General features: G+C 46.1%; 1 protein-coding gene and 1 long non-coding RNA gene across 3 annotated transcripts in view; one reads left to right on the forward strand and one right to left on the reverse strand.

Moving 5' to 3' along the window:
- Window positions 1-19,255, forward strand: part of LOC102078974 (NACHT, LRR and PYD domains-containing protein 12-like) — a 95,634-nt gene that overhangs the window by 73,142 nt on the left and 3,237 nt on the right. For both annotated transcript variants that reach the window (XM_025905471.1, XM_025905472.1), the window contains one exon: window positions 12,392-12,571. In XM_025905471.1, coding sequence (XP_025761256.1) covers window positions 12,392-12,571 — 180 coding nt within the window. The remainder of the gene's footprint in view (window positions 1-12,391; window positions 12,572-19,255) is intronic.
- LOC112846176 (uncharacterized) lies at window positions 805-15,076 on the reverse strand. The gene is made up of 2 exons (XR_003219029.1): window positions 14,975-15,076; window positions 805-1,526 (listed from the first exon to the last, which is right to left on the reverse strand). It is a non-coding gene; the product is annotated as an uncharacterized LOC112846176 (long non-coding RNA).

Here is a 19,255-nt window from a genome sequence, read left to right on the forward strand (position 1 = left end):
AAGCAAATGAGTGTGTGATGTTCTTCAGTGTTGCACTTTGTAGACGCTCCCTGAGCACTGGTCTCACAGCCAGCTGCACATAGAGACCAGTGTTGTTAGTCCAGGTCAGAAGATGACTTGTTGGAATGAAAATGAGCTTGTAGTTTGTCTGCTTTAATCATGTGACTGGAAAAAGGTGTTGGACTTCAAATATGTCCGTTTCTTTCACACTTCACCTTTAAAAGTGAAGCCATGTGGTTCCTGGAAGGAAAAACACGACTTTTTCAAGTCTTTGTCCTGTTTTTATGAGAAATGTACGACTTTAATGTGAAACATTCAGAGTTTTTTCTCTTGTTGTGTTTGTTTGAAGCTGCTTCCTGTTGGCTTCAGCTGTTTGGAGTTTCCATTTTCTAAACTTCTACATTCTGTTTCTTGTTTTTGTTTTTCTATTGTGGACTGCTGTCCCCCACAATGGAGCTCAGAGTTTTAGGGACAATGGTGTTCTTTATCACATTTTTTACGGCATCTGTGTCCGGAGAGCACGTGGAGGTCCGACCTCCCATTGTTTACAGCAGGGATCAGCTGTTTGCCCTCGGGGCCTCCACTGCCCTGCCTACCGCCGAGCGAGCCAGCATCCTCTGTGAGGTGAGGAGGAAGAGACGCGGTTCTCGGGCCGGGATCGGGCGTCGCAGTAAAGTTAGGAGGTACCGGCCAGCGATTCCATCTGTTATTATGGGGAATGTGAGATCTCTCCCCAATAAAGTAGACGAACTGGCAGCTCTTACCCGACATCAGAGGAGCTACAGGGAGTGCAGCCTGATGTGCTTCACAGAGTCGTGGCTAACTGCGCTAACTCCGGACTCACACATAAACATGGATGGTTTTCATCTGATCCGGGCCGACAGAACAACAGAGAGTGGTAAGAAGAGAGGAGGGGGTCTGGCTGTGTTTGTGAACGATAGATGGGGTAACTCTGGGCATTTATTTATCAAAGAGACGCTATGCTGTAAGGACATCGAGCTGCTAGCGGTTAGCATGAGACCGTACTATCAACCGCGAGAGTTTACACACGTGATTATGATAGCTGTGTATGTCCCGCCCTCTGCTAGTGCTGCAGCAGCCTGTGAGGTCCTGCACACTGTAACCAGCAGACTCCAAACACAGCACCCTCAGGCCCTTTTCCTGATCTCTGGGGACTTTAATCACATCTCCCTGTCCTCCACTCTCCCCACCTTCACCCAGTATGTTACCTGCCACACCAGAGACAATAAAACATTGGACTTATTGTATGCCAACACCAAGGAGGCATACAGCTCATCACCTCTCCCTCCCCTGGGGGGCTCAGATCACAATCTGGTTCATCTCCAGCCTGTGTATAAACCTCTAGTACACAGAGAACCAGTAGTGAAACGCACAGTAAGGAAATGGTCAGCAGAGACTGAAGAGGCCCTGAGGGACTGTTTCCGTTCTACTGTGTGGGACAACCTCTGCAGCCCCCTGGAGGATGACCTCAACAGCATCACAGACTGCATTACGGATTACATGAACTTCTGTGTCGACAACACCGTACCCATCAAAAAGGTACGGTGTTTTTCTAACAACAAGCCATGGATAAATCCTGAAATTAAGGCTCTCCTCAAGGAGAAGAAGAGAGTGTTTAGATCTGGAGACAAACAGGAGCTGAGAGTTGTTCAGAAGAAGCTGAAATGGAAGATAAGGCAAGGAAAGGAAAACTACAGGAGGAAGATGGAAGAGCAGCTGCAACAGGACAACATCAGAGGGGTTTGGAACAGCCTGAAGACAATCTCAGGACAAAAACCAACCCCCCAGGCTGCAGGAGACTTGGGGTGGGTGAATGACCTAAATAAATATTTTAATAGGTTTGATCAACCACACACCCCTCCCACAGCATCGTCCCCCCTGCTGCAATCTCCCTCATCTTCAGGGACTGCCTGTCCTTCATCTCAGGACTTCACACCTCCCAGCTCCCAGTCATCACACCCTCCCCCGGCTTCTGTGGACTCCAACATACACCCCCCTCCCCCAAAATCCACTCTTTCTATCTCAGCACTTCAAGTGAGGAATGAGCTTCACAAGATCAAGGTGCGGAAGGCTGCAGGTCCAGATGGCGTCAGCTCCAGGCTCCTGAGATGCTGTGCAGATGAACTGTGTGGCATCCTAGGTTATCTGTTCAACCTGAGCCTGTCACTGGGGAAAGTACCACAGCTGTGGAAGACCTCCTGTGTGGTACCGGTACCAAAGACCTCCCATTCCAAGGACCTCAGCAGCTACAGGCCGGTAGCCCTGACATCACATCTGATGAAGACCCTCGAGAGGTTGGTTCTAAACCATCTGCGCCCCCTGGTGAGGTCTTCATTGGATCCGCTGCAGTTTGCTTACCAGCCTGGCATTGAGGTGGAGGACGCCATCATCTACCTCCTGCACCGAGCTCTGACTCACCTGGAGAAGCCTGGAAGCACTGTGAGGATCATGTTCTTTGATTTCTCCAGTGCTTTCAACACCATCCAGCCACGACTTCTGAGAGACAAGCTGGAGCTATCGGGAGTGGACCACCACATGTCCTCACAGTGGATACTGGACTACCTCACAGGCCGCCCACCGTATGTGAGGACACAGGGCTGTGTCTCTGACACGCTGGTCTGCAGTACGGGGCCCCACAGGGAACTGTGCTGGCACCGTTCCCCTTCACCCTCTACACTGCAGACTTCTCCATCAACTCTCCATGCATGTAAATGTTGCTGAACTGCAGAGCTGCTTCAGTGACAGACTGCTGCATCCTAGATGCATGAAGGAGCGTTTCTGCAGGTCCTTCCTCCCTGCAGCTGTCAGACTGTACAATCAGAACTGCTCCCAACAATCATAGATGTTTACATCTGCGCTGTATCTTGCACTATTTTATCAACCGATTCACACGACAACCTGGGTTTGCCTCTTATCTGTATTTAATTTTAAATAATTTAATAACTGTACAGTACTCTGTTTATAGTAACCATTGTCCTTGATGTAAATATGTAAGAAAAAATTGTGTATGTTTCTGTTCTGTGACCTGTGTACTGTTTTTAAGAATAAGAACAACTTTATTGATCCTGAGGGAAATTCTTTTGTCATGTACATGCTCAAAGCAGCAGGAGAGACAGAGGAACAGATAAATAAGAATAGTAAGAATAGTAGTATACAGTACTATACAGCAGTAGGATAGTGCAAGACATAGTATCAAATAACTCTAACGAAGTAATATAAATGAATGTATCCTGGAGAATAAATAACTGAACTATCAGTGCAGGCGATTCTAGAAAGTATTGTGCAATAGGATAAAGGGAGTAGCAGCGTATGATGGGGGGATGAAACAAATATTCAATATTCAATAAGTACTCTTGGGTAATATTGCACGGTCTGGGAGGGAACAGAATAACATTGGTAATAGTCTCAGGAAAATCACCTACAGAGTGAGGAAGAGTTAAACAGTCTTATTGCCACCGGTACAAAGGATTTACTGTGGCGGTCAGTTCTGCATTTCGGGGCAATGAGTCTTTTGCTGCATTTGCTCCGATGGTCCATCATGGGGGCGTGCATGGGGTGGGAGGGGTTGTCCATGATAGAAAGAAGCTTTTTTTAGCATTCTCCTCTCAGACACCTCCTCCAGGTTCTCCAGTCTGACACCCAGGACAGAACCAGCCTTTTTAATCAGTTTGTTCAGCCTGTTGGCATCAGCTGTCTTCACCCCACTTCCCCAGCACACCGCTGCAAAGAACACGACGCTCTCCAACAAAGAGTGATACAACATAGTCAGCATTTTCCTACCAACATTGAAGGACCTGAGCCGCCTCAGTAGGAAAATATCTGCAATGTTTGGTTTTCTTCCTGAATACTATCGTTGTTTATATTTACTGCAGGAAGAAACGATAAAAACGATGTTTTACAAAGAAAACGCTCGAAAGCCTGTGAACAAAGACGAAACCAAAACACTCCCCTCCCTTTCCCATTGGTCGAAAAATGTACCATGTCGACCAATCAAAAAATGATATGGCAACAGGGCATTTAGTTGTTAAGAAATGGGGGGAAGTTTTAGGAGTGACGGCGGTGTTTGAGATGTGAGAGATTTCCGACGTTTAGCACAAATCTTGTGTAGTTAGTGTGTAGTGTAGTCAATAGTTTTGTTGTGTGTGTCAGAACAATGAGGCGGCTGCAGAATGTTACAGGTGTTACAGCAGTGATACATCTCCTGTTGTCAGACCTGCAGGTATCAGGCTGTTGTTCTCCTTTATCTCATAGTGGACAGAAATTATTTTTTGGAGTGGCACAAATAATTTGTGTGGCATCAAATTTGATGCAGAACAGCTGGTTGTTCTGTAAATAGTTTGAAATGTTTGTTTTTAGGTAAACAGCTGCAAAAAACTTTGTTTGCAAAACTCAGTAACTGTTTTGAAGTAGTAACTATATAATTAATTGCCCAACATTGGTCATTATATCCTGTATGTTGCAGACAGAGTTACAGACTCTCTCCCAGACCACAGACTCAGACTCATAATACAAGTCAAAGCTTTACAAATATATAAAAAAAAAAGGAAGTTGTGTTTTCAAAATTTGGATTTCAAGTTATTTTTACTTCCAATAGTGTTAACATACTACACAGGTCATGAACAAGATTTTTTACATTTTCATTGTAAGTGGGCTAAAGCAGTTAATTAAAAGTAGTCTAACATAAATGTAAATGCTGTAATTTGATTATTTTAATAAACATGTAACTTGGATGGATTTGATGCTGGCGTGACCACAGTGCACACGTCTGATGTCGCTCACAGTGGTCCAAGGGACGCTCAGGGAGTTTGTGCGTTCGCTCAGACACATGAAAAATTAGAGGGAACGTTGGTCGGACATGCTGTGGTCGACTTAGTCCGTAATCCAACCAACCAGTGGGGCATCCACCTGCATTTCCGTGAGCTTATTCCCCAGCAGTGATGGTCTGATCGTGTTAAAAGCACTAGAGAAGTCAAAGAACATGACCCTCACAGTGCTCCCATCAATGTCCAGATGAGAATAAGCCTGGTCCAGCAGGTAGATGATGGCATCCTCCACGCCGATACGAGGTTGATAAGCAAACTGCAGGGGGTCCAGCCAGGGCTCCACGAGCAGATGTTTCAGGATGAGTCTCTCCAGCGTCTTCATGACATGTGAGGTCAGAGCCACTGGCCTGTAGTCACCGAGGGTCGACGGGTTGATCTTTTTAGGGACAGGAACCAGGCAGGATGTCTTCCAGAGTGATGGGACTCTCTGCATTTCCAGACTCATGCTGAAGATCCGTTGTAGAACTCCAGACAGCTGGGAAGCACAGCACCTGAGGGCCCTGGGACTGACACCGTCAGGGCCAGCAGCTTTGCCGGAGTGGAGTCTGCCCAATTCTTTTTTGATGTCATCTGCTGAGAGGGACAGGGTGAGACAGTCTGAGGGGGCAGGAGAGGGGGGAGGAGAAAGGAGAAGATGGGTTTGGACGCAGCAGACGCAGGGCAGTCAAACCTATTGAAGTGCAGATTTAGGTTGTTAGCGCTTTCGACGTCCCCATCCATCCCAACACCTCTCTTTTGTCTCAGGCCAGTGATGGCCCGCATTCCATTCCACACCTCCCTGTTGTATATGTGTCTTTCTGGCTGCTGTTACAACCAAATTTCCCCTTGTGGGACAATTATTGGATTATTCTATTCTATTCTATTCTGAACCTTCTTCAGCTCTGAACAGATGATGAAACACTGAATGATTTCAAGCACTTTGTCTAATAAACTTACATCTTTCATTCTTTATACAGATTGAGTCTCTGTGGTTTGTCAGAGATCAGCTGGGATTATCTGGCAGCAGCGCTGAAGTCCAACCCCTCCCATCTGAGAGTGCTGGACCTGAGTAACAACAACATGCTGCAGGATTCAGGAGTGAAGCATCTGTGTGGTTTCCTGGAGAGTCCAGGATGTAAACTTGAAACTCTGGGGTCAGTCACCATGTTTTACTTGTGCTGAGATGAATATGATGTGAAAGTTGTGCTGACACTAAACTGCAGACATCAGGCTGATATTATACTGATCCACACTGAGGATCTTCATGGTAAAGTCTGTTTTCATCTTCTCTGGTTTAGTCCATTGACTGCAGCAGAACAATGCTCACATTTCAAACAGTGATACTCAACGTATGGCCCGCGGCCCACATGCGGCCTGCCCACCTTTCCTGATTCAGAGAGAGGGGACCCTGATTAACTGTGTAGCTTCTTCCTCACAGTTCTAAGTATCAGACACAACAATGAATAATCCACAGCTGACTGTCTTTAGCAGGTCAAAGGTCACGGCACACAGCAGACAGTCAGAAATCTTCTAACTCTGATCATTTACTACATGCATTACTGACTATATTAATTTCTGTGTGGATAACACCGTACCTACCAGGACTGTACGGTGTTTCTCCAACAACAAACCCTGGATTACCCCAGAAATTAAAGCTGTCCTCAAGCAGAAGAGTAGGGCCTTCAAATCCAGAGACAAAGAGGAGTTGAAAAGGGTGCAGAGAGAGCTTAGGGGACTGATAAGGAATGGGAAGGACAGCTACAGGCAAAAGATGGAGAACCAGCTTCAGCAAAATAACGTTGGTGAAGTCTGGAGAGGCCTCAGAACCATCTCAGGCCACAAACATCAGAACTCTCTGCCTGGGAAGGATGTGAGGTGGGCAAATGAACTGAATCATTTCTTCAACAGATTTGATTCAGCCATGAGGCAGTCTCCAGCATCGGCTGCTGTTCCACCTCTGACACCTCAGACACTTCACACCTCCTCTATTCACCCTGCTCACTCCTCCCCACCCCCAACAACAGCATCCAATACACACTCAACACAAGGCTCCAGCCTGTCTCTCTCAACCACCCAGGTTCGGAGGGAACTGAGGAGGATTAAAGCCAAGAAGGCAGCGGGTCCAGATGGCATCAGCTCGAGGGTCGTCAGGTCCTGCGCGGACCAACTGTGTGGTGTGATGGAGCACCTCTTCAACCTGAGCCTGAGGCTGGGAAGAGTCCCACAGCTCTGGAAAACTTCCTGTGTTGTTCCAGTGCCAAAGACTTCACGCCCCAAGGACCTCAACAGCTACAGGCCGGTGGCTCTGACATCCCACCTGATGAAGACCCTGGAGCGGCTGGTCCTGGCTCAGCTTCGGCGCCTTGTGAGCTCATCACTGGACCCACTTCAGTTTGCCTACCAGCCTGGCATTGGAGCGGATGATGCCATCATTCACCTCCTACATCGTTCCCTCGCTCACCTGGAGACCGCTGGGAGCACTGTGAGAATCATGTTCTTTGATTTCTCCAGTGCCTTCAACACTATTCTTCCCTCGGTTCTGAAGGACAAGCTGGAGAACTCTGGAGTGGACCATCACCTCACTACCTGGATTCTGGACTACCTCACCGACCGACCACAGTATGTGAGGACTCAGGGCTGTGTGTCGGACAGGGTCGTCTGCAGTACGGGGACCCCACAGGGAACGGTTCTGGCTCCGTTCCTCTTCACCATCTACACTGCAGACTTCTCCCACAACTCCACCCAGTGCTTCCTGCAGAAGTTCTCTGATGACTCTGCAATAGTCGGCCTCATCACTGATGGGGACGACAAGGAGTACAGAGGACTGACTCAGGACTTTGTGGACTGGTGCCAGCTGAACTACCTCCAGATCAACGCCAGTAAAACCAAGGAGCTGGTGGTAGACTTCCGCAGGCACAAACATCCTCCACTGCAACCACTGAACATCCAAGGTATGGACATTGAGGCTGTGGACAGCTACAGGTACCTTGGTGTTCATCTGAACAACAAACTGGACTGGACTCATAACTCAGACGCCCTCTACAGGAAAGGGCAGAGCAGACTGTACCTGCTGCGGAGACTCAGGTCGTTTGGAGTGGAGGGCCCACTCCTGAAGACCTTCTATGACTCTGTGGTGGCCTCAGCCATCTTTTATGGTGTGGTCTGCTGGGGGGGCAGCATCTCTGCTGGGGACAGGAAGAGACTGAACAGGCTGATCCGAAGGGCCAGCTCTGTTCTAGGACGCCCTCTGGACCCAGTGGAGGTGGTGAGTGACAGGAGAATGGTGGCTAAGCTGTCATCCCTGTTGGACAACATCTCCCACCCCATGCATGAGACTGTGACAGCACTGAGCAGCTCCTTCAGTGGGAGACTGCGGCACCCACGGTGTGGGACGGAGAGATTTCGCAGGTCTTTCCTCCCCACTGCTGTCAGACTCCACAACAAAGACTTTTGCAGCTGATCAAACACACAAACCCACACATGTGCAATAAGACTGCTATACGTGCAATTCTTCTTCTGACGAAGTTGTGTTTTTGTATTTTCCTACTCAGTTGTATATAGTATTTGTATTTCTATTTTATTCTATTGTATATATTATTCTATTCTATTTTATTCTATTGTATATAGTATTTTATTTTATTTTATTGTATTTTATTGCATTCCAGTGTTTTCTAATTTCTGCTACATAACTTTGCACTTTTGCTGTAACAAAACAAATTTCCCACCTGTGGGACTAATAAAGGCCATCTTATCTTATCTTATCTTATCAGTTGTGACACTGTGAGACTTGATCAGAGGTGTGATCATCACAGCAGAGGCCTTTGTGTCAAAGTCACTGAGGATCAAACAGAAACACATGAAGCAGATTTTCCTCTTCTGCCTTTTTATAGCAGATAACCTTCAAAATCTTCTGCAGTCAATCAAAAACTGAAGCAAACCATGAATCAACATGTGAACATGAGCTGATGCTGCTGAAGTGAAGCAAAGTTACAGAGGTTTGATTACAGACACAGCTGAGAGTTTGTAATCTGTCATCATTTTAAAAAGTTTCCATTGAACAGCAGAAACGAGGCTTTACTGTCAGAGCCCGACAGCAGTGAACACAACAGCAGACTGGTGGCTAATAAACAGTGAATGATGCAGAAACAGATGTTTGAAGCTGTTCTTGGAGGACACTGAGAGAGAGACAGCTGTGCAGGCAGGAACAGCCAAAGTCAGAGAGAATTCATCAGCATATTTATCAAACGTGAAGCAGAGTTTGGATCTTCTTTTGCTGCTGGTTCACTCAGTTTTGGTTGGAGACAGATGAAACCTGCAGCTTCAGGATCTGTGAGCTGTCCACTTTCAGCCCCGACGGCGTGTCCGTGTCCGTGCCGTCGAGTGAACGATCCACGCTCTGTGTTTCCATCTTTGTGTGTTTAGCTGCTCTCATTTACTGTTTTAGCTGTTTGCTGCTGGTTGAAATAGTTTGTGAGCTTTAAGCTGAGATTCTGGCAAAATACATTTATATTAAACATCGATTCAGGATTGAATGAATCAACATCGTTTTATTCCAATTCAAACCATTTAAATGGGAACATGAATTTTTTACAGCCGCCTCTAATGCTGGGTAATGTCAGCTGGTCCATGTGCAGCTGGCTGTGAGACTCGGGGAGCGTCTACAAAGTGCAACACTGAAAGAACATCATCCATAAATATTGAGGAATAACTGGACTCTCATACAGCGAGACTCAAATGCCTTTAAACATCAGCTTATCCTGCTGATCCAAGTCCAACACTGAGTTTGTAAAAACATGTTTGTCAATCATTTTGTTTGGTTTGTGAGGAAAATGATTCAATAACTTGCTGCTAATACACAACATTTCATCATATTTCCTCATAACCCTCTTTTGTCTGACCATTTGATCCCATTTGAATTTGCAATAAAGGATCCACAGAGTTTGGTGACAATAATGACAGTAGATGTTTGTGTGAAAGTGCTGGAAGCAAATGAGTGTGTGATGTTCTTTCAGTGTTGCACTTTGTAGACGCTCCCTGAGCACTGGTCTCACAGCCAGCTGCACATAGAGACCAGTGTTGTTAGTCCAGGTCAGAAGATGACTTGTTGGAATGGAAATGAGCTTGTAGTTTGTCTGCTTTAATCATGTCACTGGAAAAAGGTGTTGGACTTCAAATATGTCCGTTTCTTTCACACTTCACCTTTAAAAGTGAAGCCATGTGGTTCCTGGAAGGAAAAACATGACTTACTGTGGCGGTCAGTTCTGCATTTCGGGGCAATGAGTCTTTTGCTGCGTTTGCTCCGATGGTCCATCATGGGGGCGTGCATGGGGTGGGAGGGGTTGTCCATGATAGAAAGAAGCTTTTTTAGCATTCTCCTCTCAGACACCTCCTCCAGGTTCTCCAGTCTGACACCCAGGACAGAACCAGCCTTTTTAATCAGTTTGTTCAGCCTGTTGGCATCAGCTGTCTTCACCCCACTTCCCCAGCACACAGCTGCAAAGAACACGACGCTCTCCAACAAAGAGTGATACAACATAGTCAGCATTTTCCCACCAACATTGAAGGACCTGAGCCGCCTCAGTAGGAAAATATCTGCAATGTTTGGTTTTCTTCCTGAATACTATCGTTGTTTATATTTACTGCAGGAAGAAACGGTAAAAACGATGTTTTACAAGGAAAACGCTCGAAAGCCTGTGAACAAAGACGAAACCAAAACACTCCCCTCCCTTTCCCATTGGTCGAAAAATGTACCATGTCGACCAATCAAAAAATGATATGGCAACAAGGCATTTAGTTGTTAAGAAATGGGGGGAAGTTTTAGGAGTGACGGCGGTGTTTGAGATGTGAGAGATTTCCGACGTTTAGCACAAATCTTGTGTAGTTAGTGTGTAGTTAGTGTGTAGTGTAGTCAATAGTTTTGTTGTGTGTGTCAGAACAATGAGGCGGCTGCTGAATGTTACAGGTGTTACAGCAGTGATACATCTGCTGCTGTCAGGCCTGCAGGTATCAGGCTGCTGTTCTCCTTTATCTTATAGTGGACAGAAATTATTTTTTGGAGTGGCACAAATAATTTGTGTGGCATCAAATTTGATGCAGAACAGCTGATTGTTCTGTAAATAGTTTGAAATGTTTGTTTTTAGGTAAACAGCTGCAAAAAACTTTGTTGTTTGCAAAACTCAGTAACTGTTTTGAAGTAGTAACTATATAATTAATTGCCCAACATTGGTCATTATATCCTGTATGTTGCAGACAGAGTTACAGACTCTCTCCCAGACCACAGACTCAGACTCATAATACAAGTCAAAGCTTTACAAATATATATAAAAAAAAAGGAAGTTGTGTTTTCAAAATTGGAATTCAAGTTATTTTTACTTCCAATAGTGTTAACATACTACACAGGTCATGAACAAGATTTTTTACATTTTCATTGTACGTGGGCTAAAGCAGTTAATTAAAAGTAGTCTAACATAAATGTAAATGCTGTAATTTGATTATTTTAATAAACATGTAACTTGGATGGATTTGATGCTGGCGTGACCACAGTGCACACGTCTGATGTCGCTCACAGTGGTCCAAGGGACGCTCAGGGAGTTTGTGCGTTCGCTCAGACACATGAAAAATTAGAGGGAACGTTGGTCGGATATGCTGTGGTCGACTTAGTCCGTAATCCAACCAACCAGTGGGGCATCCACCTACATTTCCGTGAGCTTATTCCCCAGCAGTGATGGTCTGATCGTGTTAAAAGCACTAGAGAAGTCAAAGAACATGACCCTCACACTGTGCTCCCATCAATGTCCAGATGAGAATAAGCCTGGTCCAGCAGGTAGATGATGGCATCCTCCACGCCGATACGAGGTTGATAAGCAAACTGCAGCGGGTCCAGCCAGGGCTCCACGAGCAGATGTTTCAGGATGAGTCTCTCCAGCGTCTTCATGACATGTGAGGTCAGAGCCACTGGCCTGTAGTCACCGAGGGTCGACGGGTTGATCTTTTTAGGGACAGGAACCAGGCAGGATGTCTTCCAGAGTGATGGGACTCTCTGCATTTCCAGACTCATGTTGAAGATCCGTTGTAGAACTCCAGTCAGCTGGGAAGCACAGCACCTGAGGGCCCTGGGACTGACACCGTCAGGGCCAGCAGCTTTGCCGGAGTGGAGTCTGCCCAATTCTTTTTTGATGTCATCTGCTGAGAGGGACAGGGTGAGACAGTCTGAGGGGGCAGGAGAGGGGGGAGGAGAAAGGAGAAGATGGGTTTGGACGCAGCAGACGCAGGGCAGTCAAACCTATTGAAGTGCAGATTTAGGTTGTTAGCGCTTTCGACGTCCCCATCCATCCCAACACCTCTCTTTTGTCTCAGGCCAGTGATGGCCCGCATTCCATTCCACACCTCCCTGTTGTATATGTGTCTTTCTGGCTGCTGTTACAACCAAATTTCCCCTTGTGGGACAATTATTGGATTATTCTATTCTATTCTATTCTGAACCTTCTTCAGCTCTGAACAGATGATGAAACACTGAATGATTTCAAGCACTTTGTCTAATAAACTTACATCTTTCATTCTTTATACAGATTGAAGGACTGTCATTTGTCAGAGATCAGCTGTGATTATCTGGCAGCAGCACTGAAGTCCAACCCTACATATCCCAGTGTACTGGACCTGAGCATAAACTTCAGCAACTTGTGGGGTTCAGGAGGGAAGCAACTGTGTGTTCTACTGAAGAATCCACGATGTCGGTTTCAAACTCTGAGGTCAGTCACCATGTTTTAGTTGTGCTGAAACTTTCTGTATCCCAATTCAGGGTCTGCAACCTTAAAGTACGCAGCCTTAATGATCCACAAGGGCCGCATACCGAAAGCCCGCTAAGGCCGGAAGTGCGAGGCTTGTGGGCTTCTGAAACGGGACGGTCTAGCCTCCGTCACGCTGCCCAGGTTGCCTAGCAATCATGATACTAACAGATGGAAATGTTTCATACTGTCACGGACACAGGAGGGACTCAAACGCAGACTGAAATCACAAGAGTAGTTTGTTTATTTTCCACACACATTGAGTGCAATATTTAAAGAAATGAGTCCAGGGGTCACGAAGGCAGTTTGGGGAAAACACAAGCAGAAATTCACACACAATAATGCGTTGGTGACACAGTTCTTATCTTCTCAAAATCAGACATGAATGAAAAGGTTGATGATGGATCAGGTCCACACACACAAAGTGTACAATAGACATTTTCACTACTCAGACTACATCTCTGCTAACATATTGATCAGACTCGTGTGTTTGATTAATCTGTGATAAAGAATAAAGATGATCTACTTACTAGCAGATAGGGAAAGGCTCTGTTTTGCTCTTTGACAATTTTCAGCATGTTTAATTCATAAGGCCCTATAAGGTCCTTTTATTCCCTCAGCTATGATGGAAGTGACGGCCAGGAGGACTTCAATTTGTCCATGTTACTCCAATACACTAAACATGTCTTTGTAGCCAGTCTGAGTTTGGTTCCTGCAGTTTGTGCTTCATAAACAGAGCTGAAGCAGAGGCAGCGTGTGCCTGCAGGTGAATGTACACTGCTGTTATAAGAGCTGTGGAAACTCAAAAGGACGTAACCATACTGCTGACAGTTCCAGGACAGTCACAGAGTTACAGCATCATTTGTGACCATAAAGACAGAAAGCTCATCCAAATCCTGGGATTAACAGTCTGTCCTGGTGGTGTCCAGTCAAACACGTCTCTGTGAAAGCTTCAATCCAACAGGCTCCAAAATCTTTCTGCTCATTTCCTCGCCGGGTTCTTGATGCTCCTGTACCATCTCTCTGTCGTCCTCTTCGCTCCCTCTTTGCACTCACAGTCTTTGTGCATCATTAACACTCACATGTGGAAAACCAAAGTTTGACTGAGCAGAAGATGATCATCAGTGACGCTGTCTTTAAAATACTCTTGTTAGAAATGTACGAATTTAATGTGAAACATTCAGAGTTTTTTCTCTTGTTGTGTTTGTTTGAAGCTGCTTCCTGTTGGCTTCAGCTGTTTGGAGTTTCCATTTTCTAAACTTCTACATTCTGTTTCTTGTTTTTGTTTTTCTATTGTGGACTGCTGTCCCCCACAATGGAGCTCAGAGTTTTAGGGACAATTGTGTTCTTTATCACATTTTTTACGGCATCTGTGTCCGGAGAGCACGTGGAGGTCCGACCTCCCATTATTTACAGCAGGGATCAGCTGTTTGCCCTCGGGGCCGAGACGCGGTTCTCGGGCCGGGATCGGGCGTCGCAGTAAAGTTAGGAGGTACCGGCCAGCGATTCCATCTGTTATTATGGGGAATGTGAGATCTCTCCCCAATAAAGTAGACGAACTGGCAGCTCTTACCCGACATCAGAGGAGCTACAGGGAGTGCAGCCTGATGTGCTTCACAGAGTCGTGGCTAACTGCGCTAACTCCGGACTCACACATAAACATGGATGGTTTTCATCTGATCCGGGCCGACAGAACAACAGAGAGTGGTAAGAAGAGAGGAGGGGGTCTGGCTGTGTTTGTGAACGATAGATGGTGTAACTCTGGGCATTTATTTATCAAAGAGACGCTATGCTGTAAGGACATCGAGCTGCTAGCGGTTAGCATGAGACCGTACTATCAACCGCGAGAGTTTACACACGTGATTATGATAGCTGTGTATGTCCCGCCCTCTGCTAGTGCTGCAGCAGCCTGTGAGGTCCTGCACACTGTAACCAGCAGACTCCAAACAAAGCAAACACAGCACCCTCAGGCCCTTTTCCTGATCTCTGGGGACTTTAATCACATCTCCCTGTCCTCCACTCTCCCCACCTTCACCCAGTATGTTACCTGCCACACCAGAGACAATAAAACATTGGACTTATTGTATGCCAACACCAAGGAGGCATACAGCTCATCACCTCTCCCTCCCCTGGGGGGCTCAGATCACAATCTGGTTCATCTCCAGCCTGTGTATAAACCTCTAGTACACAGAGAACCAGTAGTGAAACGCACAGTAAGGAAATGGTCATCAGAGACTGAAGAGGCCCTGAGGGACTGTTTCCGTTCTACTGTGTGGGACAACCTCTGCAGCCCCCTGGAGGATGACCTCAACAGCATCACAGACTGCACTACGGATAACATGAACTTCTGTGTGGACAACACCACACCCATCAAAAAGGTACGGTGTTTTTCTAACAACAAGCCATGGATAAATCCTGAAATTAAGGCTCTCCTCAAGGAGAAGAAGAGAGTCTTTAGATCTGGAGACAAACAGGAGCTGAGAGTTGTTCAGAAGAAGCTGAAATGGAAGATAAGGCAAGGAAAGGAAAACTACAGGAGGAAGATGGAAGAGCAGCTGCAACAGGATAACATCAGAGGGGTTTGGAACAGCCTGAAGACAATCTCAGGACAAAAACCAACCCCCCAGGCTGCAGGAGACTTGGGGTGGGTGAATGACCTAAATAAATATTTTAATAGGTTTGATCAACCACCCACCCCTCCCACAGCATCGTCTCCCCTGCTGCAATCTCCCTCATCTTCAGGGACTACCTGTCCTTCATCTCAGGACTTCACACCTCCCAGCTCCCAGTCATCACACCCTCCCCCAGCTTCTGTGGACTCCAACATACACCCCCTCCCCCAAAATCCACTCTTTCTATCTCAGCACTTCAAGTGAGGAATGAGCTTCACAAGATCAAGGTGCGGAAGGCTGCAGGTCCAGATGGCGTCAGCTCCAGGCTCCTGAGATGCTGTGCAGATGAACTGTGTGGCATCCTAGGTTATCTGTTCAACCTGAGCCTGTCACTGGGGAAAGTACCACAGCTGTGGAAGACCTCCTGTGTGGTACCAGTACCAAAGACCTCCCATTCCAAGGACCTCAGCAGCTACAGGCCGGTAGCCCTGACATCGCATCTGATGAAGACCCTCGAGAGGTTGGTTCTAAACCATCTGCTCCCCCTGGTGAGGTCTTCATTGGATCCGCTGCAGTTTGCTTACCAGCCTGGCATTGGGGTGGAGGACGCCATCATCTACCTCCTGCACCGAGCTCTGACTCACCTGGAGAAGCCTGGAAGCACTGTGAGGATCATGTTCTTTGATTTCTCCAGTGCTTTCAACACCATCCAGCCACGACTTCTGAGAGACAAGCTGGAGCTATCGGGAGTGGACCACCACATGTCCCAGTGGATACTGGACTACCTCACAGGCCGCCCACCGTATGTGAGGACACAGGGCTGTGTCTCTGACACGCTGGTCTGCAGTACAGGGGCCCCACAGGGAACTGTGCTGGCACCGTTCCCCTTCACCCTCTACACTGCAGACTTCTCCATCAACTCTCCATGCATGTAAATGTTGCTGAACTGCAGAGCTGCTTCAGTGACAGACTGCTGCATCCTAGATGCATGAAGGAGCGTTTCTGCTGGTCCTTCCTCCCTGCAGCTGTCAGACTGTACAATCAGAACTGCTCCCAACAATCATAGATGTTTACATCTGCGCTGTATCTTGCACTATTTTATCAACCGATTCACACGACAACCTGGGTTTGCCTCTTATCTGTATTTAATTTTATTTAATTTAATAACTGTACAGTACTCTGTTTATAGTAACCATTGTCCTTGATGTAAATATGTAAGAAAAAATTGTGTATGTTTCTGTTCTGTGACCTGTGTACTGTTTTTAAGAATAAGAACAACTTTATTGATCCCGAGGGAAATTCTTTTGTCATGTACATGCTCAAAGCAGCAGGAGAGACAGAGGAACAGATAAATAAGAATAGTAAGAATAGTAGTATACAGTACTATACAGCAGTAGGTAGGATAGTGCAAGACATAGTATCAAATAACTCTAACGAAGTAATATAAATGAATGTATCCTGGAGAATAAATAACTGAACTATCAGTGCAGGCGATTCTAGAAAGTATTGTGCAATAGGATAAAGGGAGTAGCAGCGTATGATGGGGGGATGAAACAAATATTCAATATTCAATAAGTACTCTTGGGTAATATTGCACGGTCTGGGAGGGAACAGAATAACATTGGTAATAGTCTCAGGAAAATCACCTACAGAGTGAGGAAGAGTTAAACAGTCTTATTGCCACCGGTACAAAGGATTTACTGTGGCGGTCAGTTCTGCATTTCGGGGCAATGAGTCTTTTGCTGCGTTTGCTCCGATGGTCCATCATGGGGGCGTGCATGGGGTGGGAGGGGTTGTCCATGATAGAAAGAAGCTTTTTTAGCATTCTCCTCTCAGACACCACCTCCAGGTTCTCCAGTCTGACACCCAGGACAGAACCAGCCTTTTTAATCAGTTTGTTCAGCCTGTTGGCATCAGCTGTCTTCACCCCACTTCCCCAGCACACAGCTGCAAAGAACATGACGCTCTCCAACAAAGAGTGATACAACATAGTCAGCATTTTCCCACCAACATTGAAGGACCTGAGCCGCCTCAGTAGGAAAATATCTGCAATGTTTGGTTTTCTTCCTGAATACTATCGTTGTTTATATTTACTGCAGGAAGAAACGGTAAAAACGATGTTTTACAAGGAAAACGCTCGAAAGCCTGTGAACAAAGACGAAACCAAAACACTCCCCTCCCTTTCCCATTGGTCGAAAAATGTACCATGTCGACCAATCAAAAAATGATATGGCAACAGTGCATTTAGTTGTTAAGAAATGGGGGGAAGTTTTAGGAGTGACGGCGGTGTTTGAGATGTGAGAGATTTCCGACGTTTAGCACAAATCTTGTGTAGTTAGTGTGTAGTTAGTGTGTAGTGTAGTCAATAGTTTTGTTGTGTGTGTCAGAACAATGAGGCGGCTGCTGAATGTTACAGGTGTTACAGCAGTGATACATCTGCTGCTGTCAGGCCTGCAGGTATCAGGCTGTTGTTCTCCTTTATCTCATAGTGGACAGAAATTATTTTTTGGAGTGGCACAAATAATTTGTGTGGCATCAAATTTGATGCAGAACAGCTGGTTGTTCTGTAAATAGTTTGAAATGTTTGTTTTTAGGTAAACAGCTGCAAAAAACTTTGTTTGCAAAACTCAGTAACTGTTTTGAAGTAGTAACTATATAATTAATTGCCCAACATTGGTCATTATATCCTGTATGTTGCAGACAGAGTTACAGACTCTCTCCCAGACCACAGACTCAGACTCATAATACAAGTCAAAGCTTTACAAATATATAAAAAAAAAAGGAAGTTGTGTTTTCAAAATTTGGATTTCAAGTTATTTTTACTTCCAATAGTGTTAACATACTACACAGGTCATGAACAAGATTTTTTACATTTTCATTGTAAGTGGGCTAAAGCAGTTAATTAAAAGTAGTCTAACATAAATGTAAATGCTGTAATTTGATTATTTTAATAAACATGTAACTTGGATGGATTTGATGCTGGCGTGACCACAGTGCACACGTCTGATGTCGCTCACAGTGGTCCAAGGGACGCTCAGGGAGTTTGTGCGTTCGCTCAGACACATGAAAAATTAGAGGGAACGTTGGTCGGACATGCTGTGGTCGACTTAGTCCGTAATCCAACCAACCAGTGGGGCATCCACCTGCATTTCCGTGAGCTTATTCCCCAGCAGTGATGGTCTGATCGTGTTAAAAGCACTAGAGAAGTCAAAGAACATGACCCTCACAGTGCTCCCATCAATGTCCAGATGAGAATAAGCCTGGTCCAGCAGGTAGATGATGGCATCCTCCATGCCGATACGAGGTTGATAAGCAAACTGCAGGGGGTCCAGCCAGGGCTCCACGAGCAGATGTTTCAGGATGAGTCTCTCCAGCGTCTTCATGACATGTGAGGTCAGAGCCACTGGCCTGTAGTCACCGAGGGTCGACGGGTTGATCTTTTTAGGGACAGGAACCAGGCAGGATGTCTTCCAGAGTGATGGGACTCTCTGCATTTCCAGACTCATGTTGAAGATCCGTTGTAGAACTCCAGACAGCTGGGAAGCACAGCACCTGAGGGCCCTGGGACTGACACCGTCAGGGCCAGCAGCTTTGCCGGAGTGGAGTCTGCCCAATTCTTTTTTTGATGTCATCTGCTGAGAGGGACAGGGTGAGACAGTCTGAGGGGGCAGGAGAGGGGGGAGGAGAAAGGAGAAGATGGGTTTGGACGCAGCAGACGCAGGGCAGTCAAACCTATTGAAGTGCAGATTTAGGTTGTTAGCGCTTTCGACGTCCCCATCCATCCCAACACCTCTCTTTTGTCTCAGGCCAGTGATGGCCCGCATTCCATTCCACACCTCCCTGTTGTATATGTGTCTTTCTGGCTGCTGTTACAACCAAATTTCCCCTTGTGGGACAATTATTGGATTATTCTATTCTATTCTATTCTGAACCTTCTTCAGCTCTGAACAGATGATGAAACACTGAATGATTTCAAGCACTTTGTCTAATAAACTTACATCTTTCATTCTTTATACAGATTGAGTCTCTGTGGTTT

This window comes from Oreochromis niloticus, linkage group LG3 (genome assembly GCF_001858045.2).
Source record: "Oreochromis niloticus isolate F11D_XX linkage group LG3, O_niloticus_UMD_NMBU, whole genome shotgun sequence".
In the NCBI taxonomy this organism is placed as follows: domain Eukaryota; kingdom Metazoa; phylum Chordata; class Actinopteri; order Cichliformes; family Cichlidae; genus Oreochromis; species Oreochromis niloticus.